Below are 27,978 nucleotides of genomic sequence, written 5' to 3' on the forward strand. Positions count from 1 at the left end.
TTTATATGTGGACTTGTATAATCCTCTGTTTTACAAGAAAGTTGTGTTATTAACATAAGGAAAGTTGTATATTTTATTGAAATTACTTTTATAAATTAATGTTTATTTTATATAAATTTCCCATAGTGAGAATATAGAAAAATTTTGTAAAATATAAAATGCAATGCAATAAAATAATAATAATGCAATAAATAGAACAATATAAATAGTAACAATAACAGAAAAGGAAAAGATCACAGTGTAATAAGATAACAAATTACATTGTAGAAAAGGTAATAAAGTAATAATAAACGTAAAATGAAAGGAACAATGATAAAATAATCTATTAAAATATGATATCGTGTCATCCCTAAGATACACATGACTTACCTCTCAAACAGTGGTATCTTACTTACACTGCCCTTTCTACAACCAGATAGGAAAACAATGCACACAACCAACATTGAATAATTCCTAAGGCTTTAATAAATATTGAGTGAAATTAAAATGTATTAGATAAATTACTGTTTCCGCAATGACAGTTCGAAATAAGAAAAAATGAAATACAACACTTTGTGATGAGGTCGATGATATATATGGTATGCAACCGTATAATTAATGATTCATATCATTAATTACTTCTTTTAGAAAAGAAATAAAATGGTTGGTTTATTCTAGGGTGCAATCCAAACAAGACTAATGTCAGATGGAATCATACATCTTCAATATAGACAAGATACAGTAATTATGATAACTTACTTGGTATTATTTGATGCGTGAATTTCTTTCCATGTGATTCATACATATAATCTAATTAGTTACCAAATAGTGTAAAAGAAAACAATCTTTTTTGTACAGCTCGCGAAACAACTGCTCATCTACATCTGCTCGGCTTGATTAATGTTCCATCCAAGTTCATACTTCGGTTTACGAAATGTACGAGTACGGATCTTAGAAGCTGCTCGTAAATTTCAACTATTTTGAAATTATAGGGGTGGCAATGAATTTTATGGGCACTCTGTGTATAGATTTATGATGTATCGCCAAAACGTTTTTGAGAACATGTTAATATTTGAGTTTCATTATTTATAGACGACTTATTTGAAGTAGTAGAGCGAACCTTCAAAAATTCTCTAAAATCTTCAGGTTTTGTTTCATTTAATTAACAGTAATTCTTCAAGACTGTATCTTCCGATGGATGGACGTAGACGCAAACTGATTTTTCTTTTCACCACAGATAACTTAACCTTTATAATCTATTTAAACTACATTAGACTATAAACTAAACGATATTAGATTAAGCCTATGCATTATTACAAGCTTAGCTCAACTCTGGTTATTTGAAAATATCTCTTAACATCATTTCGAAATAAATAAGGACAAACGGATATTTTGTAAACGCAGTGTTTCAGTGCTTACCTCTGATGCGAAGTGTCCCTGGCTCAATCACAGACTATAAGAATTTGTGGTGGACAACATTATGTTCATGGGTTTTCTCATAACTCTTTCGTTTCATCCCACATTTGCATTCTACCAATTTTTCCATAACCATTCACTTGCATTAACCACTAGCAGATTGTCCGTTTCTTGCACAGGGAGAATACATTTCGTTTTGGACAATCGGGCCATTAATTGGAATTAATACTTGAATTTAAACGCCATGGAAAGTGCCACTGATGTCTCAGCAACCCCCGTCACCATCAAAGTGAAATGATAAGAATCGTCCCAGGTCCGAAGCTCATTTATGTTGAAAACTTGATCGAGATCGGTCGGGTGGTTCAAGAGTTATAAAGTCACAAGCATAGTCACCTTCAATTTTATATATCAGATTTGTTTCCTTTGGCCTACGGGGAGTAAACTTAGGACGTAAAACTACAAATTTCACTTCATTTAATTTCGAGAGGAAAGCTTTGGAAAATTTGCTGCTCTCAATGCATGATAAATAAGTTTAAGAATGATAATTCAATGATAAATAAGTTTAAGAAAGTGGTCAGCATCTAGGCTTTGATCATTTGCTATGAATTAAACCCTATAACTTTCTTCAGACTTATTCCTTATATCATATTTCACTTTGAATTTGAGAAAACCACATGACCAAATTGACAAATATTCTTCATTATTGGGTTTTTCCTGAGTTTAAAAAGGAAATGAGTAGACATAATAGCGTGGGAAGTGGATATGATCAGCACATCTCTGTCTCGTCCTTTTGTGTGTGCAATGGATTGGCTTCCTCTTTGTATATGTTCCCTCTCCTTGCCTCCTTTCATCATGTTTCAACAACCATGAAGAAACAAAATTGGCGAATCTGAAGGAAAGAGAAAACTTGTCTTCTGTCCGTTTTTTCTGAAAGTTTTCCTTCTGTTTCTGAGAAATAACAAGAAGGCTCTGGACACTCGTTTCCCCTACGCGACATGAAGACAGCCAGCTGCGCAATCAAGTCCAAATGGCGTTTTGTAAAACGGCTTCTGTCTTGGAATGTCGGTGAGCAAGGGACCGTAAACTGGGATTGTAATAAAAGGACAGCCTAAGCTTGTCTTTCTTTTTCTTAAAAAAAAAAAACTATGCTTGTCTCCTTCATATAAGACACCGATTGGTGGCCGAGAGTGACCATTTTTTTTAGTTCATAAGAAAACTGTTCAGACACAATGAGAGTTTTATTGGTAACATTTATATATGTGTGTTAGACAAACATTATTGCTTTTTACGAAGCTATGATTCTGTTAGATGATAGAAAGTCAGAAGGGAATGTAATCCTAGAATAAAACTATGACAGATCATGTTTCAGTAGTATATTCGGAAAAAGTGTGAATTTATATATTGCATATTTACACTTTTCTAACATATAATATTAAATATCTTATGTTTGCTGTTCGATAGGTAACATATAATTACAGTATCAAAGGCTTTAAGTTTTGACTCTTCATGAAAATATAACTATTTGAAGCTACTTTATCTGAACTAGATTTTCTTATACAAGAATCTTCTATCAAGGACTTTTTTTTTACATCCGAGATACTTTTTTTCTTTTTTGTCATTAATTTAACAAACTTAACATCTCAAACAGCAACAAATTTAACTCTGTGGTACGAAGCTCTCATGGGCTTTAGTCTACCAACTAGTTCAATTGTAGTTTGTCACTGATTTTCTTGACTCGATTCCGTTTATCTCCTTGTTTCAAGTTGCTCCTAATCGATCTCACTATATTGGATGATTGCTACACTTCCAGCGCCAACTGGTTTACCCAGGGATCACCAGATAAATACTGACCATAGCCGGCACTGCTTGATTTCGGTGTACAGTAGTCCTCCCCTGGTATAGTGGTTAGCGCGTTTGCCTTTAGTGCACGTGGTCTGGGGTTCAATTCTCAATTATCATCTCAGAGCTTCTTCGTGGCTAAGCGGTTAGCGTACACGCCTTTGGCGTGGGAGACCCGGGTTTGATTTCCGGTGGGAGCTCATGTGTTTCGGATTCCACGTTAATCAGTAGGTCCCGTCTCATATAGCCTTGCTCCTGAAAGGGACGATAAACTCGAAATCAACTCAACTAAACTCAATTATCATCTCTGTTCTTTAGCCTAAAAGACGTAGATGTGGAATGTTAAACTAAAAAAAAAGTCATTTATTTTTTGCTTGACTCTATGATATTACTGTCATTGTGTGACTTTTGCCGTCGTGTTGTTTCTCCGTAATTATTTACTACTCGTGTTTATTGCCCGGAAATAATGAATCCCGGAGTCGATTCTGTACCTAATTTTGAAGAACTCCTTAACTATCTGAATACTGAATCGCGAACAAAACCAACGAAACCAACCAGAAAAATTGAACGAACTCAGCATACGCTTAGAAATTGTTTCTGTTTCGTCTTTAACTGTAACAAAACGACACATCATAATCGAAAAAAAGTATATATTAGGTAAAGAGGTATGCATTTTAGATATTATATTTGAGATGAGAGGAAAACACGTTTTATAGCTCCTGTAGTTGATTTCCTGTTGGTTGGGTTGTATGACACCCATGCCTGTTTTATTTATATTTTGAAAGGCGAGTATTTTTTTTTTTTATAAAAAAAAAACTTTTTAATTTCCTATATGTTTCAAAGGAAAAGTCGGTATGTTAAAGGAAATATAGTTTCTGTGAAGCATGATCGACATGTCATTTGTTTTTTCCCCCTTTCTGTTCGTGTTTCATTCTTCCATTGATACAACATGCTTTTATTCTATTGTTACTAATCTTTTAGAGTTTCGTTCCATTTTCGATGTTTTTGTTGTACTGTTTGCACATGATAGGCGCTTGTACTGTTATCCTATATAATTTTAATTCATGTGAAATTTGTACACATTCCAAACCAGATCTGACAAGAATATTGCTCAACTGTGATCAAAATGAGTGATTTTCAGTCGAATTCTGACACTGGCAAGTTGTTCGATGGTTAATTCTATAATCTTTAATGACAATTATCTGAAATATGTTACTAGCGACAAAGAAACGATATTTCCACTTTGAATATATATTGTTATCGGAAAACTATGTAGAAAACTAAATAATAATAATAATAATAATAATAATAATAATAATAATAATAATAATAATAATAATAATAATAATAATAATAATAATAATAATAATAATCTTATTCTTAACTATACGCAATATTTTCAATAAGGAAGCAATGCTTATTGTATTTTCTTTTGGAATGAGTGCTTGAACTTATAACAATATCTTTACTACCGGTATGTGTAGTAAAAGGTATACATTGTTGGACCCAAGCTTTCGACCTGATGTATACAACATGTGAAAACAAACGTGGTTAATTAAATGGCTGTAATTGTTTAAATTCAACAAATTAATTTTTATGTTATTAATTGTTCAATTACTAATCAATTTATTTATTTAGATTGCCACACACGCAACCACCTAAATTCCGTACCTTATTTGTATGCAATTATTCATGGACTTCATTACAGAAAACAATCCTGCATATAGCGACATGTATTAGTGCTAGATAGGTAAATGATAATTAACGTAGTGAAATCTATTAACACGACTGTTTACTTTTATGAATTAGCGTGATATACCCAGACGTTCGCACTTCATTATAAGGAATTGACATTGCGCCCCTTGTCTTTCTACAACCAACATTACAAATCTTTTAAGTAGTCTTGTATAACTTCTAGGATAGCATGAACAACAAACTGGTATATTTTCGTTTTAGAATTAGGAATCTATTACATACGATTCTCTCTACTACTACATAGCACTGAGAATGTAACAGATATCGCCATTGCCTACTAAACCCACTCTTGTTACTAATATGCAAACAATCTTAACATGTCTGTCGTTAAAATGGAAATTAAAGTGATGATTAAACATTTATTTTTTTGCAGTAATTTAAAAACTGAAGATACAAAGATTGAAAGAAAAAAAAAAAAGATATTAATATTTCTGCACCATTTTAAACGTTCATAACTCAAAATACATTGTGATAAAAATGAACTTAAAATTTCACATAATCAGGAGATAATGTGTCAAGTAGCGTTTTAATTTACAATGAATGGTCCATTCATTCACAATTTTTCTACTCAGTTAAAGTTTCTAGTCGTTCATCAACCTCATTGACGCTTTTTATATCCTCACTGAACAACCATTAAGCTTTCTGCTTGTTACTTCCTCCCTCCCAACCGCCGCTGTGTTCCATCGTGTTTAAAAGCGGTATTTCGACGTTAATACTTTACGATTGGATTTTTAAAGGTGTCTATTAATTTATTTTCAACATACGAAAGATTAATGATCATGAGAACTGGAAATCAGCATAAAGTCCAGTTGACAGCAATTTCTACCAGGTAATTGTTAACCCGAGCAATCATGTTTTCGACGGAATGAGTTTGTCTTTATTGAGTCGATTTCAATAGTCGAGCTCCCTGAAAATTCGTAGTTTAGCAGTACATGATTTCTTATTCAGATAAATAAGAATCTTAGGAAAGTACCATAGTTGAATGAATATATTTTTCAATTGGGTTTCCTACAGTGGAAAAACTTTCAGTAGTTTAAGTTACCAAATATCAATGTAAAATTACTTACTCTTCATTTTGTAAGTTGATATACACTTCCTTAGATTAAATTACAAAACGTGATTTCTTTTTTTTTTACAAATTAACAGTAAACTTATAAGAAAATATGATATTTTTATTGATAAAAATGTAATTTTACACCATTTCATATTAGGAATTTTACTTTATAGGTGTACATTAATTTACACAGAGGCTTGGCAAGGAGATTGACATCGCTTTTTGTAAATTTACCATGTATATGAAATGTTTTTATAGTGTAATGCTCAAGATGTTTTAGAAAAAAATGAAATCAATTGTTTTAGTTTAAAGAGTCACTATTATAACATTTAGACTAAGGAGGGCGATGAGTAAAGCAAGTAAATGATGATCAGATGTATGTTTGGAATAAGAAAGTGGGAGGAAACGGGAGTACCCCCAGAAAACTCACGGACACGATGATGTCCACCACAAATTTACTTAGCAGGACATCGAACCAATTACCCCACGCACCAGATGTAATTGTTCTACTACTAAGCCACCGCGCCTCCAAAATGTTTAAATAATGCCAAGATGTAAAAGAGTTGAATAAACACATTATTAGTCTGTGTTTCAATTTCGATATTGTAATCGTAAGCTGTAACAAAATTAAAGAGTATTTTCTCATATATAGTGTTAAGTTCAAGTTTAATATGTGAGTACAACCTACTTCTTTCTAACGTTGAGATGAATGATAAAGTTTGTTAATGTTTGTGAGGGAAAAACGAGCAGAATTGAATATGAGAAATGACTTTTATTTCCTGATGTCATGTGCAGAAACACAAAAAGGGAGATTTCCGTAGTTTTACATGGTAAGTATTAACTGTACATTGAAATAAATTCGCTTTCTTAGAGCTGACTTTCGGAAACACACACACACACAAACACACACACACACACAGATATATATATATATATATATATATATATAAGGAAATGCTTCGGTTTCCGAAATTTGTAAATAGAGTGACTTGTCGTCTTGCTTGTCTGTATTAATCTAAACAAACTGTTGATTGATGTAAACGGTTAAACTAAACAAACAAACAAAATAGGAACACTATAACGAACAGTACATCTGATTTGGTATAATAAACTATTTTTATATTGCAGAATTAAAAAAAAAAACATCTACTTTTAATTGTGGAAGTGAGGAAATTTAATTACTTTCTAAATATTGAAATTAACATTGGCACACCACAAGAAAATTGATATAGAGGGAGACCATTGTCTCAATACACCCTTGTCTCTGTTAAACTAAGGAACACATCACATTGATATTTTGTATCATGTAAATATCGACAGTGGGGTATTGTTTGACGTACTCTGTGATACCACAAGTTTAACAGTGTTTCCAATCCAAATGGTACTATTTCAGGTTATTGCATATTTCAAATCTATATGTTAAACGAAAGCTTACAGTGTTATTTTCATTATTCCGTGTTTCAAACTAAGGATGCTATAATATCACGAACATCCCAATTTTGATTGCGTCTACAGTAGTAGTAACGTAATCACATCCAACAGGAATTCAAACAACGAGAGTAATTCACATTTAAAGAACTGTAGTGTCTAATGCACTAAAGTAGTGTCTAGTACTATTGTCGTGATATGATGAATTTTGAGTGAACGTGAAAAAGTTACAAGAGATTAAAAATATACAATTTTTCACAGGTCTTTATTTCAAAAATCTGCTTAGACTTCATTCAATTTTATAAATGGTTTTCAATAGATATAAGGATCACAATGCTGTTTACGGAATTTTAAAACCATTCTGGAGATATGTTAAAAACTGTTAAAGTTTGCAATACTATTTACAATTACGCAATTTTGGGAACTTCTTGTAATGACACCTACTAAAAAAAAAGAGTGTTCTAATGCTTTGGTATCAAAGTAAATCAAAAATTGATTAAGAAAGTTTTCATAAATATTCCCTTTTAAGCAATTTATGAAATTTTACTGTTCTTTTTAGGAACGGATTGAAATAACAATTTGCTGTAAACGGCATAATATTTTTATGTCTTTTGAAAACCATTTATGTAATTAGATCTGGTACTTATCTAAAGACATTTTCGTTCAATTCCTTGTAATTTTGTTTCTACTTGCTCATACATTTTATGTGCATTACCTTGTCTGCGTGACTTGCATTATTACTGTTGCAGAAGCCTTCAAATTTAGTTCCTTTTCGATGCCTGTGATACCGTAGCGTCCTTAGTTTGCAACTCTAAAAGACAGGTATGATATTGTAAGTTTTGGTATTGTATTTAGATTTGGAATATGTAATCACCTGACGTAGTGCATTTTGAGAAAGAAAATACAAATTTCTGTTACGTTAGCAGCACTGTAAACCATGTAATAACAGGAAGTATGCCAAACAATGTTCCCTGACGATAGTGTGGTTGAAAATTTTAGTGTGATTTGTCCATTAGTTTAAAAGTAGAGATGGACACGAGTCGAGTCAAAGGTAATTTTCTCGAGTAGAGTTTGAGCCGAGTCACTGTTCTTGAGGTCGAGTTTCATAATGGCTCACTCGTTCAACTCGTTTTAACTCGTTTGAAATCATGGCCCGATTAGATTGGAAAACTAGTCATGAGGAATATAAGCAGTAATATGGAATACATTTAGTGTTGCTCACGACAGGGTGCACTACTCTTATTTCGCCTCGTCTCTATGATGAGACATTAGATTTTTATAACGAGACAGCTTCCAATGTCGTGAATAGCAATATAAGTATATACTGTAATTCTTATCATCAAGGCTCGGAAGAACTGTACGGTCGAATTTTTCGAGCCCAAGGAGAAGCCCGACCGGGTAGTGATGTCAACTGGCTCGGTTTGGTTCAACTGAGCGCATACTCGAGCCGGTTTGGTTGGGATAAGACACCGACTCGGCTCAATTGAGCCGATGGCTAGAGCTGGCTCGGTTGTGATGAGCCACCGAGTCGATTTAGGTGAGCCATTGACTCGAGCTAGCTCCGTTGAAACGATTCCATCGTCTCGGCTCGACTCGGCTCAATTGAGCCGATCGCTCGAACTGGCTCGGTTGGGGTAAGCCATCAGATCGGTTCAGTTCGTCTCGGGAGAGCCATCGGCTTGAGCCAGTCCGGTTTGTGAGCTGTTGGCTCGGTTCACTTCCCGGTTCTGCTTTATATTGAATGTGCTGTGACCCGAGCCGTTTCAGCCGCTAACAACCTTAAACCCGGGCCGAGCAGTTTTTAACATATTTGGCAGGAGCCCTATAACTTTTAACAATTTTCAGCTCGAGTCCGAATACTTACTCCTCCGGAACTCAAACCTAGAACGTCATGAACGATGTCCTTGCCTTCTGAAGTGTTCTCGACGACCGAGATCAGCAGCCAAATACTTTTTAGTATTCAGATACAAACTGCCTGTCTTTCATGGTTATAGAGGGTGCTATAATAATAATAATAATAATAATAATAATAATAATAATAATAATAATAATAATAATAATAATAATAATAATAATAATAATAATTATTATTATTATTATTATTATTATTATTATTATTATTATTATTATTATTATTATTATTATTATTATTTAGTGATGAGCGCAAGAGTCTTGGTCTTGCAGTTTTTGCAAGAGTCTTGCGTGCAAGACCAAGACCAAGACCAAGACCAAGACCAAGGGGTGCAAGACCAAGACCAAGACCAAGACCATACTTGCAAGACCAAGACCAAGACCAAGACTCTTGCGCAAGAGTCTTGCACAAGTACTGGCAGTACTTGAATTGGTTTATACAATGTAAAAAAGGAGAAAATTCATTACATCTTTTACTTGCATTTTTTGACTTCAGTAAAAATGCCACTGGAGTGAATGTGTTCCCAGTAGTTTCTGCCCCTGTAGCATATAGCTACAGCATATCGTTTCCTGAATTGGTTGTTCGCGTTTTCTCTAGATATTGCTCGTTTTGAAGCCACACAGGTGTCATCTTGCTCCATATAAGCTATTTTGGTGGACAAACATCGTGTGCGTGGGTTTTCTTAGATTTTTTCCGTTTCCTCCTACTTTCTTCATTCCACCATTTCAGTCGTTTTTCATCATCACCGTCTCCCTTAGCGTTGGTGCATTACTGTGGGACGTTAAACTAGATACTTCATTTCATTTCAAAGCATACTAGTGGTGTTCTTCCAAAACTGAAGAGAAATGTAGTATTGAACATAGGTAATTCCGTACACCATACGTGCTGACTACATGAGTATGGCCTTGGCTATGAGACTCAAGCACCCGTTGTAAATTTTTAGTGTGCACTCATAAAATTAATATCGAAATAACATTTTCATGACATTGACAAAAACTAGTGCATGTGACCGCAAGTTTGATTTCATGGGTTGATGCTTATAAGTTGAATAATTGTTTATCCATATAACTTTTAGCCTCCTTAGGTATACGGCACATCGGGGATTGAGCGATATAACATTATACTACAACAGTAAATCTATGTTATAAAATTGAAAGTGACTATGTTTGTGACTCCTAATCTCTTGAACCACCCGCTCAAAATCGATCAAATTTTCAATATAGATCAGGTTTGGGCCTGGAATGTTATTTGTCAGTTCACTTTGAAGGAGCAACGTATGGGTGGAGGAGGAGGAGGGGGAGGTATACAAAAATCAAAAATAAATAAAAATAAAAGTGACTAAGTTGTGACTTAATAATTCTTGAACCACCAGACCGACCTTAATCAAATTTTTAACATGTATGAGATGCGGAGGTGGCTCAGTGGTAGAGCGTTCACCTCTGGTGCTTGGGGTCCCAGGTTCGATCCCAGCCCCCGCCAAGTGAACCTTGTGGTGGACAAACACCGCGCTCGTGGGTTTTCTCGGGGTTCTCCCATTTCCTCCCACTTTCTTCATTCCACCATTTCATTCATCACTCATCATCACCGTCTCCTTTAGCCTAACCGGCATAAGCGTGGGACGTAAAACTCAAAGATTTCATTTCATTTTCTTTTTTCTCCTACTGCTAATATTTCTAACACCTTCTCATTCGTTTTCCGTTCAACACAAATTCTCTCCATTTTTCACCATGCCCAGGTTTCCAAAGTCGGTATTTTTTTTCCATCACTTTTGCGTAATGTCCATGATTATGCCCGTTTGGAATCAGTAAAACAACATCTCAATAATTAATTATAAGTTTGTTTAATACAAAAATTAGCTAATGTGGTTGAAAGGAAAGATCTGACGCCTTTAGAGTGTAAAAATAATTTTGCATTTCATGGTATTTCATTTATCTGTACCGTTTTGATTTTCTTTGATTCGTCTCAGGGGTAGCGTCCCCAGTTTCGGAACCTGTGGAGTGTTGGATCTGTTAAAAAATATAAAAAGATTACGAAGCGTCGTGATATATCTTATAAGTAGCGAAGCGTAATATTTTAAATATCTTAGCGGCACCCAATAAAAAAATAAAGGTCATCATTTATGTTGTACACTATTATCATACTTACACGAAGATAAACTATGTTACATTTAGAAACATATATTGTGTTTCCGTTACTATTGCAGCATTGTAGAATTTATTATCCCTTATATCCAGAGTAAAATTTACCTATGAAAAACATAATATTTCTTTAAAGTAAAACTAGCAAGACTCTTGCAAGCAAGACCAAGACTGGGTATGCAAGACCAAGACCAAGACCAAGACTGGGTGTGCAAGACCAAGACCAAGACCAAGACCGAAGTTTCCAGTGCAAGACCAAGACCAAGACTCGGTGTGCAAGACCAAGACCAAGACCAAGACCACCCCGGTCTTGGTCTTGGTCTTGCATTTGCTCATCACTAATTATTATTATTATTATTATTATTATTTGTAGTAGTAGTAGTAGTAATAGTATCATTGATAACTATATTGTATATATAGGATACTTGAAGAGAGTACTTGAAACTACACATAGGATTTAGCTCGATTTGACTCGTTTTGGCTCGATTCGACTCGAAACTCGACCCAAATTCGAGTCTAGTTTCGAGTCTAGTTGGAGGAAATATTTCGAGCCGAGTTCTCGGTTCGAGCTTAACGATGTTTCGAATCGAGTCGAGTATCAGAGAAAACTCCCTCGAACTCGCTCGTGCCTATCTCTATTTAAAAGTGACAAGGGCGTATCAAGATAAATAGTCCATTCTGTACATAAAAGACTAGAAATGACTGACTGACTCATGCCAAGAAGATTGCATCTCATGAATCTCTAAAGTTAGAGACGAAAATCGGCATAACGACCCTCCATTAAAATAAGAGGATATATGTTTCTGCATTTTCGACAATTCGGCCGTAATTGAGAAAGGAAGGAATTTTGTAAATACTCAAACTTACCTTCATTTAATCAGAAAGTGCGGAATATGAGGATTTGCATAAGTTACAGATCTACAAGTTGATATATAGACTTGAAATTAAAAATTAAGGAACACTATCTCAGTGTTTCCAAAAATTCCTCTCTCAAGAGGGAACAGGGGACAGTTTCTATAACAATGATATTTACCTTCACTTATACAAAATCTCCCGCATGTTTAGATTTGTTTAAGTTACTGAGAAATCATGGCCCGGTATATAATTCAGTATATAAACTCTTAAAAAACAACAACAATGGAAAATGTTAATCAATGTATTCGAAAATTATGTTTTTAAGGTGGGAAAGGGAGCCATCCTTATAGTACTGAAATTTTCCTTTATTGACTCATAAAGTGCCGAATATGAGGATTCTCTTAAGTTATACATGTGAAATTTTGTATATATATTCTTAAATAAAAACAATGGAATAAATGTTTTCGAAAATTCGCCTCTGATGGGAAAGAGGGTCATTTCTATAATATTCAATTTTAGCTTTCCTTATCGACAAGTGTCCAATATGAGGATTCGGTTAAATTGAAAGTGTGAAATTTTGTATACGAACTCTTAATTTAAAAAGAAAATAAGAAAATATGTGTTTCAGCGTTTTAAAAAAAAATCCGCTTCTAAGAGGAAAATGGGAGCCGTTTCTATGATAGTGAAATTTCCATTTATTTGTTCACAAAGTGCTTAATGTGGTGATTTGCTTAAGTTGAAGATGTCAAATTCGGGGGCATTTTTTAAAGATTTATTTAACTTTTAAATAAAAGTAATGAAATACGCGTTTTATTACTTTCAAAAATTTCGCTCCTTAGGGAGAACCGCGAGGAAACCCATGGACACTTCTGGTGTGACACCTGCTCATTGCGATTACCAACATGGGAAGTGTTTTGGTCAAGTGGGTCACATTGTAGTTAGTAATAGGAAATGTGACACATGGTATTGCTAGGCAGTCACAATGGTGAGAGTGTCATTGACGAATCAGGAGCACACGGACATGTCTGGGAACAATAGCACAATCTACAATAAAAGTAACCCCTCTCCCTTCATCTACCCTTCCCTCATTGATGTATTAACATACGAGACCACAGGAAAAGCGAAAACAAATTGCAGATAAATTGATTTTTTTTTTTTAAGGAGTCTTCTCGGGCTATCAGCCAAGTGAAGATATTGACATCCGATGTTTCGAATGCAGACATCGCATTCATCTTCAGAGATTGTAATTACCCATAACATTTGTAACCATGGTATTTTGGTAGAGTACATTATTGGTCCATATTTTTCACCATCTCGATCAAGTAAACAGTTTTATTCTTATTTTATAGCAAAAGTTTTACCAATACTATTTAAATAGTTTTCGCTATGACTTTGTCTGCACATTTGGTTCCAACATGACGGAGGCTCGTCCCGTTTCTTATATGATGTGCGGTAATACCTGAATCATGTGTATCTGAAACAATGGATATTGTGAATTGATCACGTGTACACAATGAGACTTTTTCTGAGACTTTTGTCCCCATAGATAAAAACACATGAGATTGTTTTTCTGTGGGGCAAATGAAAGCCCTGGTCTACCGAACACCTGTACTGTCTGAAGGAGAGCTAGTTGTAAGAACTGTTACCGCTAGCCATAGCATCAAGTAGGCATAAGATGTGTTAACACGTGTTGAAGACTCACAGCGTGGCCTTTGCAATGCCTGTACTGACGTCGGAGGAGAGCGTTTTAGGCAGTGTCACTAGAGGTGATTATAAAGCTATTTCTTGCATATGTAGTGATGTCCTCATTTCACTGCGGTTGTTACATATTGTATTATACAGTCAAGCACAGTTGACACAGTGACCCAATCTGGCCTCTAGATTGACTTCTCATTAACGCATTCCGCTAAGGGTTATGCTTTGCATACTTTGGACAAGCCATTACGTCCGAGCATGTCTGAAAATTCCTTATGCCTTCTGCGTATTCGCTTGCCCACTCACCGGACATTGCTGACATAATCATTTTGTTAGGTTATGTATGACTTTATCTATCAAACGGTTATAGACTGCCAGATGCGCAGTTCCTCGTGTTCGAAATAAATCGTGTTACATTTTCGATTTTCACCGCTTTAGGGCCTGCCATAGGTACAGGTAGGTTTCTTACTCTACTGGTTATCTTATAGTATTATGGCCTTTCTCAGTACCGATACCACTACAACTAAGATCATGACATATCTTTGGCTTTGAACCTCTTGTAACTCCTATGAATCGAATCCGGGATCCGTTGATTACAAGTTGGCGCGTGATATTCATCCGTTGTGACCAATATGTGCACCCCTAAACAACCAGTTTCAATTTACTTACAATTTGTTTTCGCTTTCCCTCTCATAATCTCATATGTTCATAAAACAAATAGGGAAGGGGGGGGGTGAAGGGAGAGGAGTTACTTTCAGTGTAGCTTGTGCTACTGTTCCCAGACTTGTCCGTGTGCTCCTGACCCGCCAGTGACAATCTCATCATTGTTACTGCCTGGGAATACCATGTGTCGTATTTCCTATCACTAACTATAATGTGATCCACTTGGCCAAGAAGCTTCCCATGTTGGTATTGGCAATGAACAGGCGTATTTCCATAAGTGTCCATGGGTTTCCTCGCTGTTCTTCCATTGTATGGCATATTTTCATTCCCTCAAATCTTTTCATATTTCTTTACTTGTTCCCCTCCTTTATCTTAAGAGACAACACTGTTGAATATTAATTTGTTTCAAATAAATCTGAAAGGATAAGTTACTAACTCTTCTCGAGAGTTAGTAACACGTCTTTTCTCTCTTTTTGCTACATAACCAGTGTGATGGTCTTATGTGTCATCAGCTCCCATAGTTGTAAAACAATCTGTTGTTCGCAACTAGGGAGGGGGAAAAGGAGTACATTGTAACTCTATGTTAGAGTGTACCTACTTGGCAAGGAGTTCCACATTAGATCTACGACCAAGTGAGTTTGTGATGTAGAGCATTATACAGAATGGTCCGGAAATGGGCGTACCATAATTGGTGTTTTCTAACAGTTTTAGGTTATACCCACATTTATTCAGTAACATTGTTTGGCATTATCTGGTAGCATTGCTTGACATTGTCCGGCAATATTGCTTGGCAATGTCCGGCAACATTGCTTGGCATTGTCTGGCAACATTGCTATCCATGTTCATGTAAGAAACACTCAATATTACACAACACAGGAATTACGAGCAGCTGTGATCACGCCTTCACCCTCGTGACTCCGGAGTATCTCCGCAAAACATTTGCGAGAACTTGGCGCAGAATTCAGCTGTGTTACGATTTGGATGGTGATCATACCGATGTCTATGACTCTTAAGACTCTTAAGACTTCAAGGTAACTGTGTACAGACATTCTACCATAACTAACACTATACTGTTGAAACTAAAGGGGTGGTACGCCCACTTCCGGACAACAATGTATCTATTGTTCTTATGTGCATTTCTGCTTTCTTTGCGGGGCATACTCCCATTTCTCGCAAATCCTCTTTGGATCAAATCTTCCAAAATAGTTACGTGTTATTAATGTCGGTCTCCTTAATACACAGATCATGACAATGGGTCATGAACCTGCAAATGTAATGCTATTATTGAATTTCCTATTATCCACTACATTTAGCCTCAGCTGTCGTTACGCAATCACGCAAAATACACCAAAAATCCTTCGCCATCTTGATCGTGTTAAAAATGATGGTATTGATGGTATTTCAACGAATTTTGTTACTTTATAGTACGTTGTTCTATCTGTTATGTGTCGGACCCATTTTTCCTAATGGAATATCCGGAACCCGCCACTTCCTGTGAGGGACTCTCTTGTTCCGTCACTGAATGATTCAGAATCATGCACTTTTGGATAGAGCAGATTACAAGTCTAAGACAATAACATGCCGTCTCATCTCAATAGCTAATAGTTTTGAAAACGTTCGCCCTCAAAGCTTATTTTCCTACGATTTTGGACAGTTCTAGCTCTGACTGCACTTTTGAGTGCGAGTCCATGTGAACTTTTCTTCCTTACTTTGATGCAGCGTTTCCCAACCTTTTTCAACTTGCGGCACACTACGGGTGTAACTTAAATTCTCGCGGCACACTGATAGATAATAATATTATTATTATTTGCAAATATAAAATACCATGGTAATTTTTTTCTGTAATTACTGATCTCTTTCTCACAGAGATGAAAGCTCGATCACTGGTTTTCCCCTATGCTAATTCATTATCCTTATTTTTTAATTTTAATTTTAAAATAGAAAACAAATGCAATGAAATATAGGACTCAGATTTTTAAAAATACGCTTTCTTTATCGAAAACTGTATCCGACCTTTCACTAAGAACGAAGATCACTAAATAACGAACGAACAAACAAATGTCTTGCACTTTCAACTTATTTGTTTTAACCAAAACCGGTGCATATTATTGCAATCACACAGCTTGCGATGCGTCGAAGTCAAAACACACCTGTTCAACAAAGTGTTGTTCTGTCATTCACGTGCAAATGAGTGTTCTAGGAATGTTCAATTGACGCATACCGTACAAGTGCTTCCATTTCTCGGTGTTAGTATGACTCTCAATTGAAGCGTAACATAGCAGCTAACCGTAGAAATGTGTACGAGCCGAAATACTGTCTGCTACACAGTAATAGATACAGAATAATATATTACAATTACAGTAATTTTTTCCATGGTAAAAATTCATAGTCATGAGAAATACAAAAATATACATTTTTTTCCTATGTCTTGCAATTTAGTTGCTATAGAATTAATAATTTTGTTTCGATTTCCTCGCGGTACACCGGTTGTGAAACGCTGCTTTGATGTGAGGAATTACCTGTTTCAGTTTGTCGGTCTAGTTCATTAACACTCTTTATATATATACATATGTGTGTGTGTGTGTGTGTGTGTGAAAAAGGGACTAACAAAGCTTTTTATTCCTTTTTTCTTGTTTTTCAAGTCTAGAGGCACTATAGAACACGTTATGCATGGTTTCATGCCTTCCTTCGTCGAGACATAAGACGTGATGACGTCGTACTACTTAAAAAAAAAGGCTTATTTTAATTATTTTTTGAGGGCTTACTTTTGCACGTAGAAGATTGAAATATTGCACAAACATTCAGTCCACCGAGTAGTATTTATCAGATTTTTCAGGTCTCTGCATTAACACAGAGGGGGTCCACAGGGGCATAAAGTATAAAAAAGTGATATTTTAAGCAAAATATCCATTTCTTCGCTACTTTTCCGCCTTAGATACAAGATGGAGACATATGAATGGTACCGTTTGAAAGGCAGTTCTATTCTGAAGAAAATGATGGGCGTAAAATGATCCTAGGATAAATAAGGATGTCTCAGGAAATTGTTTACCTGAGTTCAGGGTCTTTTGCGGTAATCCGGGGTATTGTGGGGATTATTGTTAAATATTTATTCCACCCTTACTATTCAAGAAAGAAGCTTAAAATTTTGTACACACAGTTAGTACGCCTCTTAGTATTTTGTTTTTTCAGGTTTCTGCGTTAAAACAGGAGGGTCCATAAGGGCTCAAACATTAAAAGAAATATTTTCATAGAAATATCCCGATTATTTACAAAATTTTCCGCCTCAGGTATATGATAAGGAAATGTGAATGGTACCATTTGAAAGGTTGCTCTATTGTGAAAAAACGAGGTATGAACCAAGATCCTACAATAAACAGGGATTATGCTGTAGCCGCTTGTCTGAGAGTCTATAATTTACTTTTAAAAATGCCGGAATCTACTTGTAAAAGAGTTAAGAGAAATAATAAATTAACTGTCCAAAGTGAAATAAAATAAGGTAAACACTACGAAACTCCTAACCAAATTATTTTCACAATACTAAAGATGTCTATGACATTTTGATGTTTGTTTCTTGAATTCCACCGAAAGAGTACTTACAAAAGTAATAGTGTGAAAAATTCACAATTTGACCTAGAAAAAAAATCCTACCAAGCCGGAAGTAGTGTCAATCGACGCTATGTAATGTTCTGAATAACATACTATAACCCTACTGAAATACAGCTTGGGGAAACTTCTACGGGGTGGTTCAAAAGTCACTGATAATGACAAATTTGTTTTACACGGACGCTGAATGAAAACATTTTCACAGCCTATAGACACATCATAGATAGGTGAAAATCAGATCTTTCGATTCATTTTATAATACTAAATAATATAGTAAAACCCCACTGAAATTCACCTTGGAGAAACTTTAAAGGGTGGTTCAAAAGTCACTGATATTATAAAAATCACGTTGAACGAAGAAAGAATTCCAAAATCTTAAATCGTCATAGTCACCAATTACCTTTTCACTGTTCCTTCATTTTGAACACACAACTCATCTCGATACCTCATATATTACTTTCCATTTCATCACCACTGTTCTCACTGTCTCTAGGACACTCACTGTTTTCGAAGATACAATCTTGATATTGACAGTTTCCGTTGCTGCAGCAACACATATCACACAGGATGTAACACATATCAAACCATATTTTCGTCAGCTACATACCAAAGTTGAGCACGGATTCTTTGATTTGTTTACATTTGCATCGTACAATCTTTAGACTGTCGTTGTCTGTTTGCCATCCCCATTCTTCTGGACTGAGGACATCGTACTGGGTGGTTTCTTCACTGAATAATTTGCAGATAAAATCTGAGAATGTGGAAACGTGCAGCATTCTTGGTTGGAGGGAGTTTTTCCGAAGTCACAGTTATTGATGATGAAGCTACCATCCTCATATACATTAGAAACCGCAGAGTGTTCAATGCTTTGGATGTAGACCCTCCATATATTACAGATAGAAGTCGCAACCCTGTTTCGATCGCTTCCTCTTTGCTGATGTCCATTTGAAAGAATCTGGAGGATAAGTCTCTTATTTCTTTGGAATGGGTTATTTTTCGTATCCTACCAGACTTTCCAATACCAAAGGGAGCGTATGTTGTATCACAGCCACTGAATGCGTGAATTGTAAGCAAGTGAGCTGATACATCCTCAGTTAAAGACTCGAATATTGCGCACACTGAAAAGGGAACGCATGTTACGCTGAGCAGGGTTTCGCTTTCTCTGGCAATATATATCAGACATACCGGGCTGATAATGCTAAACTAGTAACACTAAAATGTCTGTATCCTCAGCAACTACCGTAACACTATAACATGTACCTGAAGAAACGTAATCGATAGCACGACGTACTGTAGTATAATCATCCTCACCTTTTGCACTGATAAATATCATGTCCCTTTTCTTTAAGGTAGTGGGACAGAATGGCAATGAATGCATGTTTATTCTTAGAATTAGAAAGAAAAAAGGTCTTGTTTTATATTGATGCAGTTTTTTAACATCGATAATGACATCAGGACAACTGTATTTTTTTCGTCGGAGATGTTCATGGTCTTTGGTGGATGGCTTAATGTACCCATCAAAGATAATGGAAACAGTTCCAGCATATTGACGGTGTATGTAAAACTGGTACTGGCAGATCACTTCCATGAATGTTGATTCTGTTTTCCATCCAATTTTGTGCAGAAAGGCGCCTCCATCTAGAATGTAAACATTATCATTGCCAAGAGTTGAGTTCAGCAGGGTACGTCTTTAGTAATTTGTTCTGCCAAGCGTGCTTTATTTGCCTTCCTCATGAAAGTATCTTTGAACAAGGATGTCAGAAAAGGCGATAGCTTATAGGAGAAGTAATGCTCAATATTTTCCGTTCTTTCTATAATGGTTATCACCCTACCGAAAAGAACAGTTGGGTTGAAGTAAATAGTTTTCGTATCAACTTTCACTGCATTTTGAGTATGTGCTAATGTGCGCACATGATTCTTCTTCTTGAAAGACACTTGAGGCAAAGGAACGTTATCTATTCTTGCTGTATCATGAACCCAACTTATACAGCGTCATCACAGTTCACACATGACTCCTTACCTACTGATAATCCGGAGGCGATGCTTTTTAATTCTTCATTGTCCTCATCAAAGACATCATGACTTTCAAACCAGCTCATTACTTTTTCCATATCGTTATTATCACGTTGCAAACAAGAGTGACCCATTTCCACACGCTGTTCGGACGACACATGATATGTGCCAGTCATATTAGTCATTGCATCATGCACAGCTGCGCACTTGTGCGTGCTGTGAACCCATGTACACCGTGTTGACTCCGCCATACTACGACCATGTGTTAGCTCAGCTCTTCCTTTGATGACCCTCATTAGGCATTGCTCAATGATGAGGTCTGACCACAGACCACCCCAAAACCGGTCGGATCGGCGAACTGCATGACACCCATTGACACTGAACCGATCATAAAGCCATAGATGTTCCTCCTGTAGCTGCATCATTGTTTGTAAGTACTGTCGACAGCATTTAGAATAATTATTATGACCAATGGCAGCGAAAAGATTTAGCATTCGAGATATTGGATAAACATTTAGATTCTAGTCACTAGTTCGTTCAGCCCTGATGAACAGTTTCATGATTTAAACGTAGTCAAGATATTAGAGCCAGAGCTTAGCTGTCTTCGATGTAACGACAAATGCGACATAAGCGCATTCAATGTCTCATTTACTTTTTAAAAAGAGGGACTTTGGTATGCATCTTCAATGTTGACTTCCTTGGATTCGATCAAGGCACACAATGAAGAAAGATCATTCACATCTTCATCTGTTAGGCACAGTAAGTGGTCCGATGTTGATGTGAATGGAGAGACAGAGTTGGAGAGAGCCGTGAGCTGGGAGAGTCGCAAGGATGTTCTTGGTGATATTGGTATAGGCATGGATTCGGGGACTAATGTCTATGTTGGTTCGCGTTGAAATATTTCTATCAGGTTGCTTTGATAATTGTGATCTGCCTGTTGAGTCACTGTATTTTCGTTGATATCAGGAATCTGAGGTGATGGAGGCAATATCTTACAAATCCGTATGTTCATCAAGGCGCCTTCCTTCAGAAAATGTGTACTCAACGCTCGGGAGAAAGATTTCTCACTCAGCATGTGGATCACTGCGTTTTCTGCATAATTGACCTGAAAAGCTTCTTCTAAAACAGCACCATCCATTACTGCACCTATGCTTCCCATAAAGCACATTAGTGAAATCCACCCAGCCGACAAACAATATTCATGTTATTTTCCTTTATAATTTCGAATGCTTTCAGCCATAAAGGCTGGTCGAAAGTAATGCATGGTGTGTCAATATTGAGCATACGTGTTTGCTTTTCTACATAAACAAGTGTTGAGTATATGCAGGTCTCATCAGGAGGTGTCAGATCAATTATTGGCGAAAGATGGGTGTCAGCTTTAGGAGCTCGTTTTGTTGCATAAAGATCTTACATTTATCCAGATGAACTAGACCTTTTTAGTGAAGGACTGCGAAGGATATGCCATATGATGTCAAGATTTATTGATGCAGGTAGCGTTTGTTCGAAATTCAGAGTAACGACTGGCACTAGCTTAAGGGACTGCAGTGAAGAAACTTCACGGGCTGAATACTGTTCTATTGGCATTTCCAAGGTTTTGCTTAATTCTTGAACTTGAAAGCGTCCTGGGAATCCTGAAGCAAGTGGCAGACGAAATTGAGGCTCCGACTATACCCATCCCATGAAAGGTGATTTTCCCATCAAGTATTTGGACATTGCGGTCTATGTTGGCCGCTAACCACTGCGCAAAATCTGAAGGAAATAACTCATTCACAGTGCTCTCCTCACTAATAGATGCCAACACTCACTGCTTGTATTTCACAACTTCAGAATAAGGAACAGAAAACCCCAGCTTATTCAATTCATTGATAAGCCACTTTGACCCAAAACATTATTGGTCTCCACACCTAAGCCAAACATTATTGGTGGTATTACAGAACATGGTCTCCTTGCATACACTATGGTTTGGCCAATCGACTCTTCTTTCACTCTTGATGACGTGAAGCACTTCAGAAAGGTATGCAATGATTGGGGTACGTGCTGAGTTCCTTTTTCCGTTTTTCTAATATATTCATTAGTTGGGTACATGAGAAGTCAAATGTCATTTCCCGGATGTTAGCGTTAATGATCTTTGCTGTCATGATTATTATACGTGATGTATCGTCTTCATGGCTATCTTGTCTTCTCTTATGCTACATTTAATTTATGATAAATGTTGCCATATCTCGCAAGCATATTACGTCTGGCTTTCCCTGACTGGAACAGAGTAGAATATGTTCATTATAATGCTCTAATAGCTTTTGTGTCAGTCTTTTAGGGGAATAAACGTTTGTATGTCCCACTATTTCACAGATCTTTACGTCAAGATCTCTTATAGTCATATTATGCCATTCAGTATCACTTTCCATCCAATCACACTGATCTTCAAAGGCACTAATCATTTCTGAATTTTTGGGATGACCTGAATGCTTGATTTCCTACTTAGAGTTAGTACATGCTGACCATGTTGACGGTGACACTTTATGGGTCCCTTTTTCAGTTTGTGGTTGTAGCTTCGCAAGGAATCTTTCATGGCAACTTTTGTGATACACAGTATCAGCGGCTATGAAATCTACACATTGATTGACTCTTCGGTTCCCCATTTGCCTCCTCTTTCTTTACATACTTCAAGTATATGATTTGAGCTTTGCGAAATTTTACACGATTTTGATGACGAAGATCAACACAAGATTCACAACAAAAGAAGCAGTCAGTGTTCCAGTTGAATGGTTCACCTTCTGAGCGCATTTTTTAAATTCAATTTCAGTTATTTTCGTGCCACACTTTACAATCTTCACCAAGATTGATTCGGTTACTATACATTTCAATATGTTATTCAGCATAATAGAAATCCTAAAATTATATCATCTCTAGCGTTTAACGATTTTCTCTAAATTATTCATTCCATTTTGTCAGCGTAAGTGAAAATAACATATTTCTTTTCGATTTCACAAAATTTTGAATTACCCTGTACATTTTTTTTGCCAAGATGGATTTTGGTGGATTTTTTATATGTTTTTTAGCAAAATAATATAAATCGAATGGCTCTATTTCCAGCATTTTAGGATTTGTTTCTGGGTTTTGGGAGTATTGTTTTTCTTATTCTTCTTCTTTTTTTTTTTGCTGAACGACTATGTAGTCACATTTGATAATATCAACAATTTTTGAACTACCTTGTAGAAGTTTCCCTAATGTGGATTTCGATGGAGTTTTACTATATTATTTAGTACTATAAAATGAATCGAATGGTTCAATTTTCAGCTTTTCATGATGTGTCTATAGGCCGTGAAAATATTTTCATTCAGCGTCCGTGTAAAACAAATTTGTCATTATCAGTGACTTTTGAACCACCCTGTAGAAGTTTCCTCAAGGTGGATTTCAGTGAGGTTTCAGTATGTTTTTCAGCACATTGCATAGCGTCGAATGACACCATCTCCAGCTTGGTAGAGATTTTTTCTAGGTTGGGCCTCTTTTTCTTGTTAAATGACTAAGACTATAATTGTTTAACCTACTGGCTTTTGTATAGTTTTCCAAGTCTTTATTGCTCTCGTCCTTAAATCCTTGCATTTAAAGATATATAAATTCGTTAAATCAAAATTAATATGTGATTGTCTTTCTAGTTAACCTACGAAGTGGGTCATGGTCATCACAATCTATCATCATTTGGAGATGCCTTATATTTTAATCCAAAGACGAGACACATTTAACAATGAAGGATAGAGTAGGAGTTATACTTCTAATAACGATAATATTTTTTCAAAATCCTAAGGAAAATACATGAAATAAATAACGTTACATTTTAATTTGATCACTACTACCTTTTCGAACGAAGAAAGTGTGAAAAGGATACATCCTTCTTCTGTGTAATATATAATTCCAGGTGGATTTGCTCTTTGATATCCATAAAGGGAAACTTCCAATGTGTAGCAGTTTACTGAGTCCTTCAATGTGCTGCAGAAATACCTGAAAGAAAACGAAATGTATGTTATTATTCTCTGCCATTTTTTAGAAAATATACAGAGGCCTACGTGTATTTGTCTAGCGATGCAGGCTAGCATGATGAACTAAATTACGTCACTCGCTGCTTTGTTAATTAAATAAATTTAAACCGTCACATGCTGCAGATTCATAAGACCAATCTTTCGGTGGTACATTGATCAAAACTCTCTTAGTAATAATAATAATACTTTCTCTTGGAAGGAATTATTCAGTTCTTCAGATAGTGTTCGGCCGCATTTCATTATTCTTTTGTTTTGTATTTGGCAACACTGGAGGATTGGTAGTGCTTTATAAGTGTCAATGTGGTGTGTGTGACTGTATTGTGTAGTTGCTTATGCATAGCAATTAGTGTATTTAGTTGTGTGTTTACAATATAATAAATAGTATATTGTACAACGAACTTTGTGTTCAAAATAATACAATCCACGAACATTAAAGTGGTCCTTACCGACCGGATTTTGTTCCAGTTGTGCATGTGCGTGGTTTGCGAACTTGTGGCGCAGTATCTTCATTTTGTAGTGCATTGTCAAAGTGGTGCAGAATTATAACAATGGAAGAACTCATAGGTAAGAAAACTGTACTTAAACGTGAAGTGACAAGGTAATACATAAAGTGAACAAGAATAAAGACAAGCCTAACTTCAGTATCAAGCTGTACACTGAACGTGCTACGCAATTACATGGCGATTGCACAGAGCTCATTACAAAGTTCATTTCTGTGGGTGGTGAAAGTGAGTTTGCAAAATATGAAGGAGAATTTAATGAAGTGCAAAATAAGTTGGACTCTATCTTAGAAATTTTGTACAATATGCAGTCACCTAATACTGAACAGGTAAATACATCTAATAAACAGTGCACAGATGTGAAGTTGCCAGACTTAGAACTTCCTACATTTTGTGGTAGAGTGCAAGATTGGCTATCGTTTCGTGACTTATTTGTTGCTGCTGTTCATAATAACAATCGGTTAAGAAATGCTCAAAAGTTGCAGTATTTGAAGACAGCTGTATCAGGAGAACCTGCTGTATTGTTGCAGTCTATTTCCATATCTGATGATAACTATAAAGTAGCATGGGAGTTACTTAAATCAAGATATGAAGACGTGAGGGAGCTAGCAAATCATATTTTGAGCAAGTTGATTACTCAACCAGCTGTGAAGAATGAGTCATCAGGTGAGTTACGAAGATTGGTTGACAATAGTGTTCAGTGTGTGTGTGAACTTAAATCCTTGGGTCTTCCAGTGGAACATTGGGATGTGATTTTAAGTTATCATGTGGGTGAGAAGCTAGATAAGAACACCAGAAAACAATGGGAGCTTTCATTGAAGAAAAACGAACAACCAACTTTCGACCAGCTGAAAGAGTTCATATTACAACGTGCCAAAGCGTTAGCTGCAGTGAATGCAAGGCCACCGGCAGACACGTCTGCTTTAAAAACAAACAAAAAAAGCAACACGTTAGTGCATCATTCAAGTCCAATTGTATCATGTATCATGTGTAAAAATAACCACAAGCTATATAAGTGTCAAAAGTTCATAAATATGTCAGTGAATGATAGGCATAGTTTTGTGAAAAAGAATTCGCTTTGTTTCAATTGTTTGACCTTAAATTGTTCCGTGAATAAGTGTAGTGTGAAGCAGGGTTGCCACACTTGCAACAAAAAACATCATACTTTATTGCATTTTGAAAAGAAGGATAAAGTAGATCAAGTAAATTGTTCTCATTCTATAAATCAAAAACTAATTCCTCAGGTGTTGTTGTCCACCGCTGTCATAAATATCAAAGATAATGCAAATAAGTTGATACAATTTCGTGCACTTATCGACTGTGGTAGTGAATTATCGTTTGTAACTGAACGCTGCGTCCAGAAATTACGCATAAACAAAGAGAAAATAAACATGAGCATATCAGGTGTTACTGGTTCTAACGTTGGAAATTCTCATGCAATAGTTGATTTGTGTTTTCAGTCATTGTACAGTAATAATAATATTCATACTAAAGCAATAGTAGTCCCAAGAATCACAAGTAACTTACCCAGAGTAACTATTCAAAATATAGGTAATTGGGAAATTGTGAAACAAGTAAACTTAGCTGATCCACAGTTTAATAAAAGCGGCCCTATTGATGTGTTATTAGGTGCTGATGTTTTCCCATTATTGTTGCTCAGTGGGAGACACGTAGGTACGAATGGTGCTCCGTCTGCCATTGAAACGGTGTTAGGTTGGGTATTGTGTGGTCAGATTAACTTAACGAATAACACATCAAGTGTTCAGTCATATTTTGTTTCTGTTGATCTCAATAAAACATTGCAAAGATTTTGGGAAGTAGAAGAGTTGCCAACTGTACAACATTTATCCGTTGAGGAGCAAACATGTGAGCAGTATTTTGCTGAAACTTACAAACGTGATGTTGATGGCAAATATATTGTAAAATTGCCTTTTAAAGAAAATGTTGAGCCTCTAGGTGTATCACGGGACACAGCAGTAAAGCGATTATGCCAGATGGAACGTAAGTTACAGAAAGATCGTGATTTATGTAAACAATATTGTGATTTCATGAAGGAGTACTTAGACTTAGGTCACATGGAAAAAATTCCTGATGTAGAACTTGATAAGCTTGTATCTGAATCTTATTATCTGCCGCATCATTGTGTCTTAAATGAAAGTAGTTCTACCATTAAATTGCGGATTGTATTTGATGGTAGTGCTAAAACTAGCAGTGGAGTATATCTCAATGACAACTTAATGGTAGGTCCAAAATTACAAGATGATATTATCCCATTAATATTAAGGTTCAGAACTCATCCAATTGCATTATGTGCTGATTAAGCAAAAATGTACAGACAAGTTAAGGTGGATCAAACTGATTCTGATTACCAGAGAATAGTGTGGAGAGAAACAGTTGACCAACCTATTAGTGATTTTAGATTGTTAACTGTTACTTATGGAACCAGTTCGGCTCCATATCTGGCTGTAAAGTGTTTGCAACAGTTAGTTGTAGATGAAGGTCATTGTTATCCCAGAGCTGCAGAATTAGTCATGAATGATTTCTTTGTTGATAATTTAGTTTCAGGTGCAGCTGATAGTAGTGAGGCAATGGTATTGTACTCAGAATTAACAGCATTATTACACAAAGGTGGTTTCGAATTAAGAAAATGGTCTACTAACGACATGAATGTGCTAAATAGTATACCTTCTCACTTAAGAGAAACTCAGTCGTTAATTTGTTTTAATGAAGATGAGAATGTAAAAGCTTTAGGTATACAGTGGAATCCATCAAGTGATTCATTTTCATTTTCTATTGTTGTTCCCACTTATAAGTCAATAATGACAAAACGAATGTTACTATCTGATATTGCAAAATTGTATGATCAGCTTGGTTGGTTATCTCCAGTATCCATTGTTGCAAAATTGTTGCTACAATCATTATGGAAATTAAAAATTGAATGGGATGACGTACTTCCGAATGATATTGCTCGCTCGTGGGAAGTATATTGTCAAGAATTGCCATTGTTGAGACAGATTAAGATCAAAAGGTGTATTTCTTCTGAAAATATTGTGAAATATGATCTAATTGGGTTTTCAGATGCTAGTGAAAA

The 27,978-nt window shown here is 35.9% G+C and overlaps 1 protein-coding gene across 1 annotated transcript in view; it reads right to left on the reverse strand.

Annotated features, from left to right (window-relative positions):
- LOC145687377 (cytosolic carboxypeptidase 6) overlaps positions 1 to 27,978 on the reverse strand; it is a 2,130,613-nt gene that overhangs the window by 36,520 nt on the left and 2,066,115 nt on the right. Inside the window, exon 11 of the mRNA XM_081760832.1 lies at positions 24,237 to 24,349. Within this exon, the coding sequence (XP_081616958.1) occupies positions 24,237 to 24,349 (113 nt within the window). The remainder of the gene's footprint in view (positions 1 to 24,236; positions 24,350 to 27,978) is intronic.

This window comes from Thermobia domestica, chromosome 6 (genome assembly GCF_964235325.1).
Source record: "Thermobia domestica chromosome 6, izTheDome1.hap1.1, whole genome shotgun sequence".
NCBI classification, from domain to species: Eukaryota; Metazoa; Arthropoda; class Insecta; order Zygentoma; family Lepismatidae; genus Thermobia; species Thermobia domestica.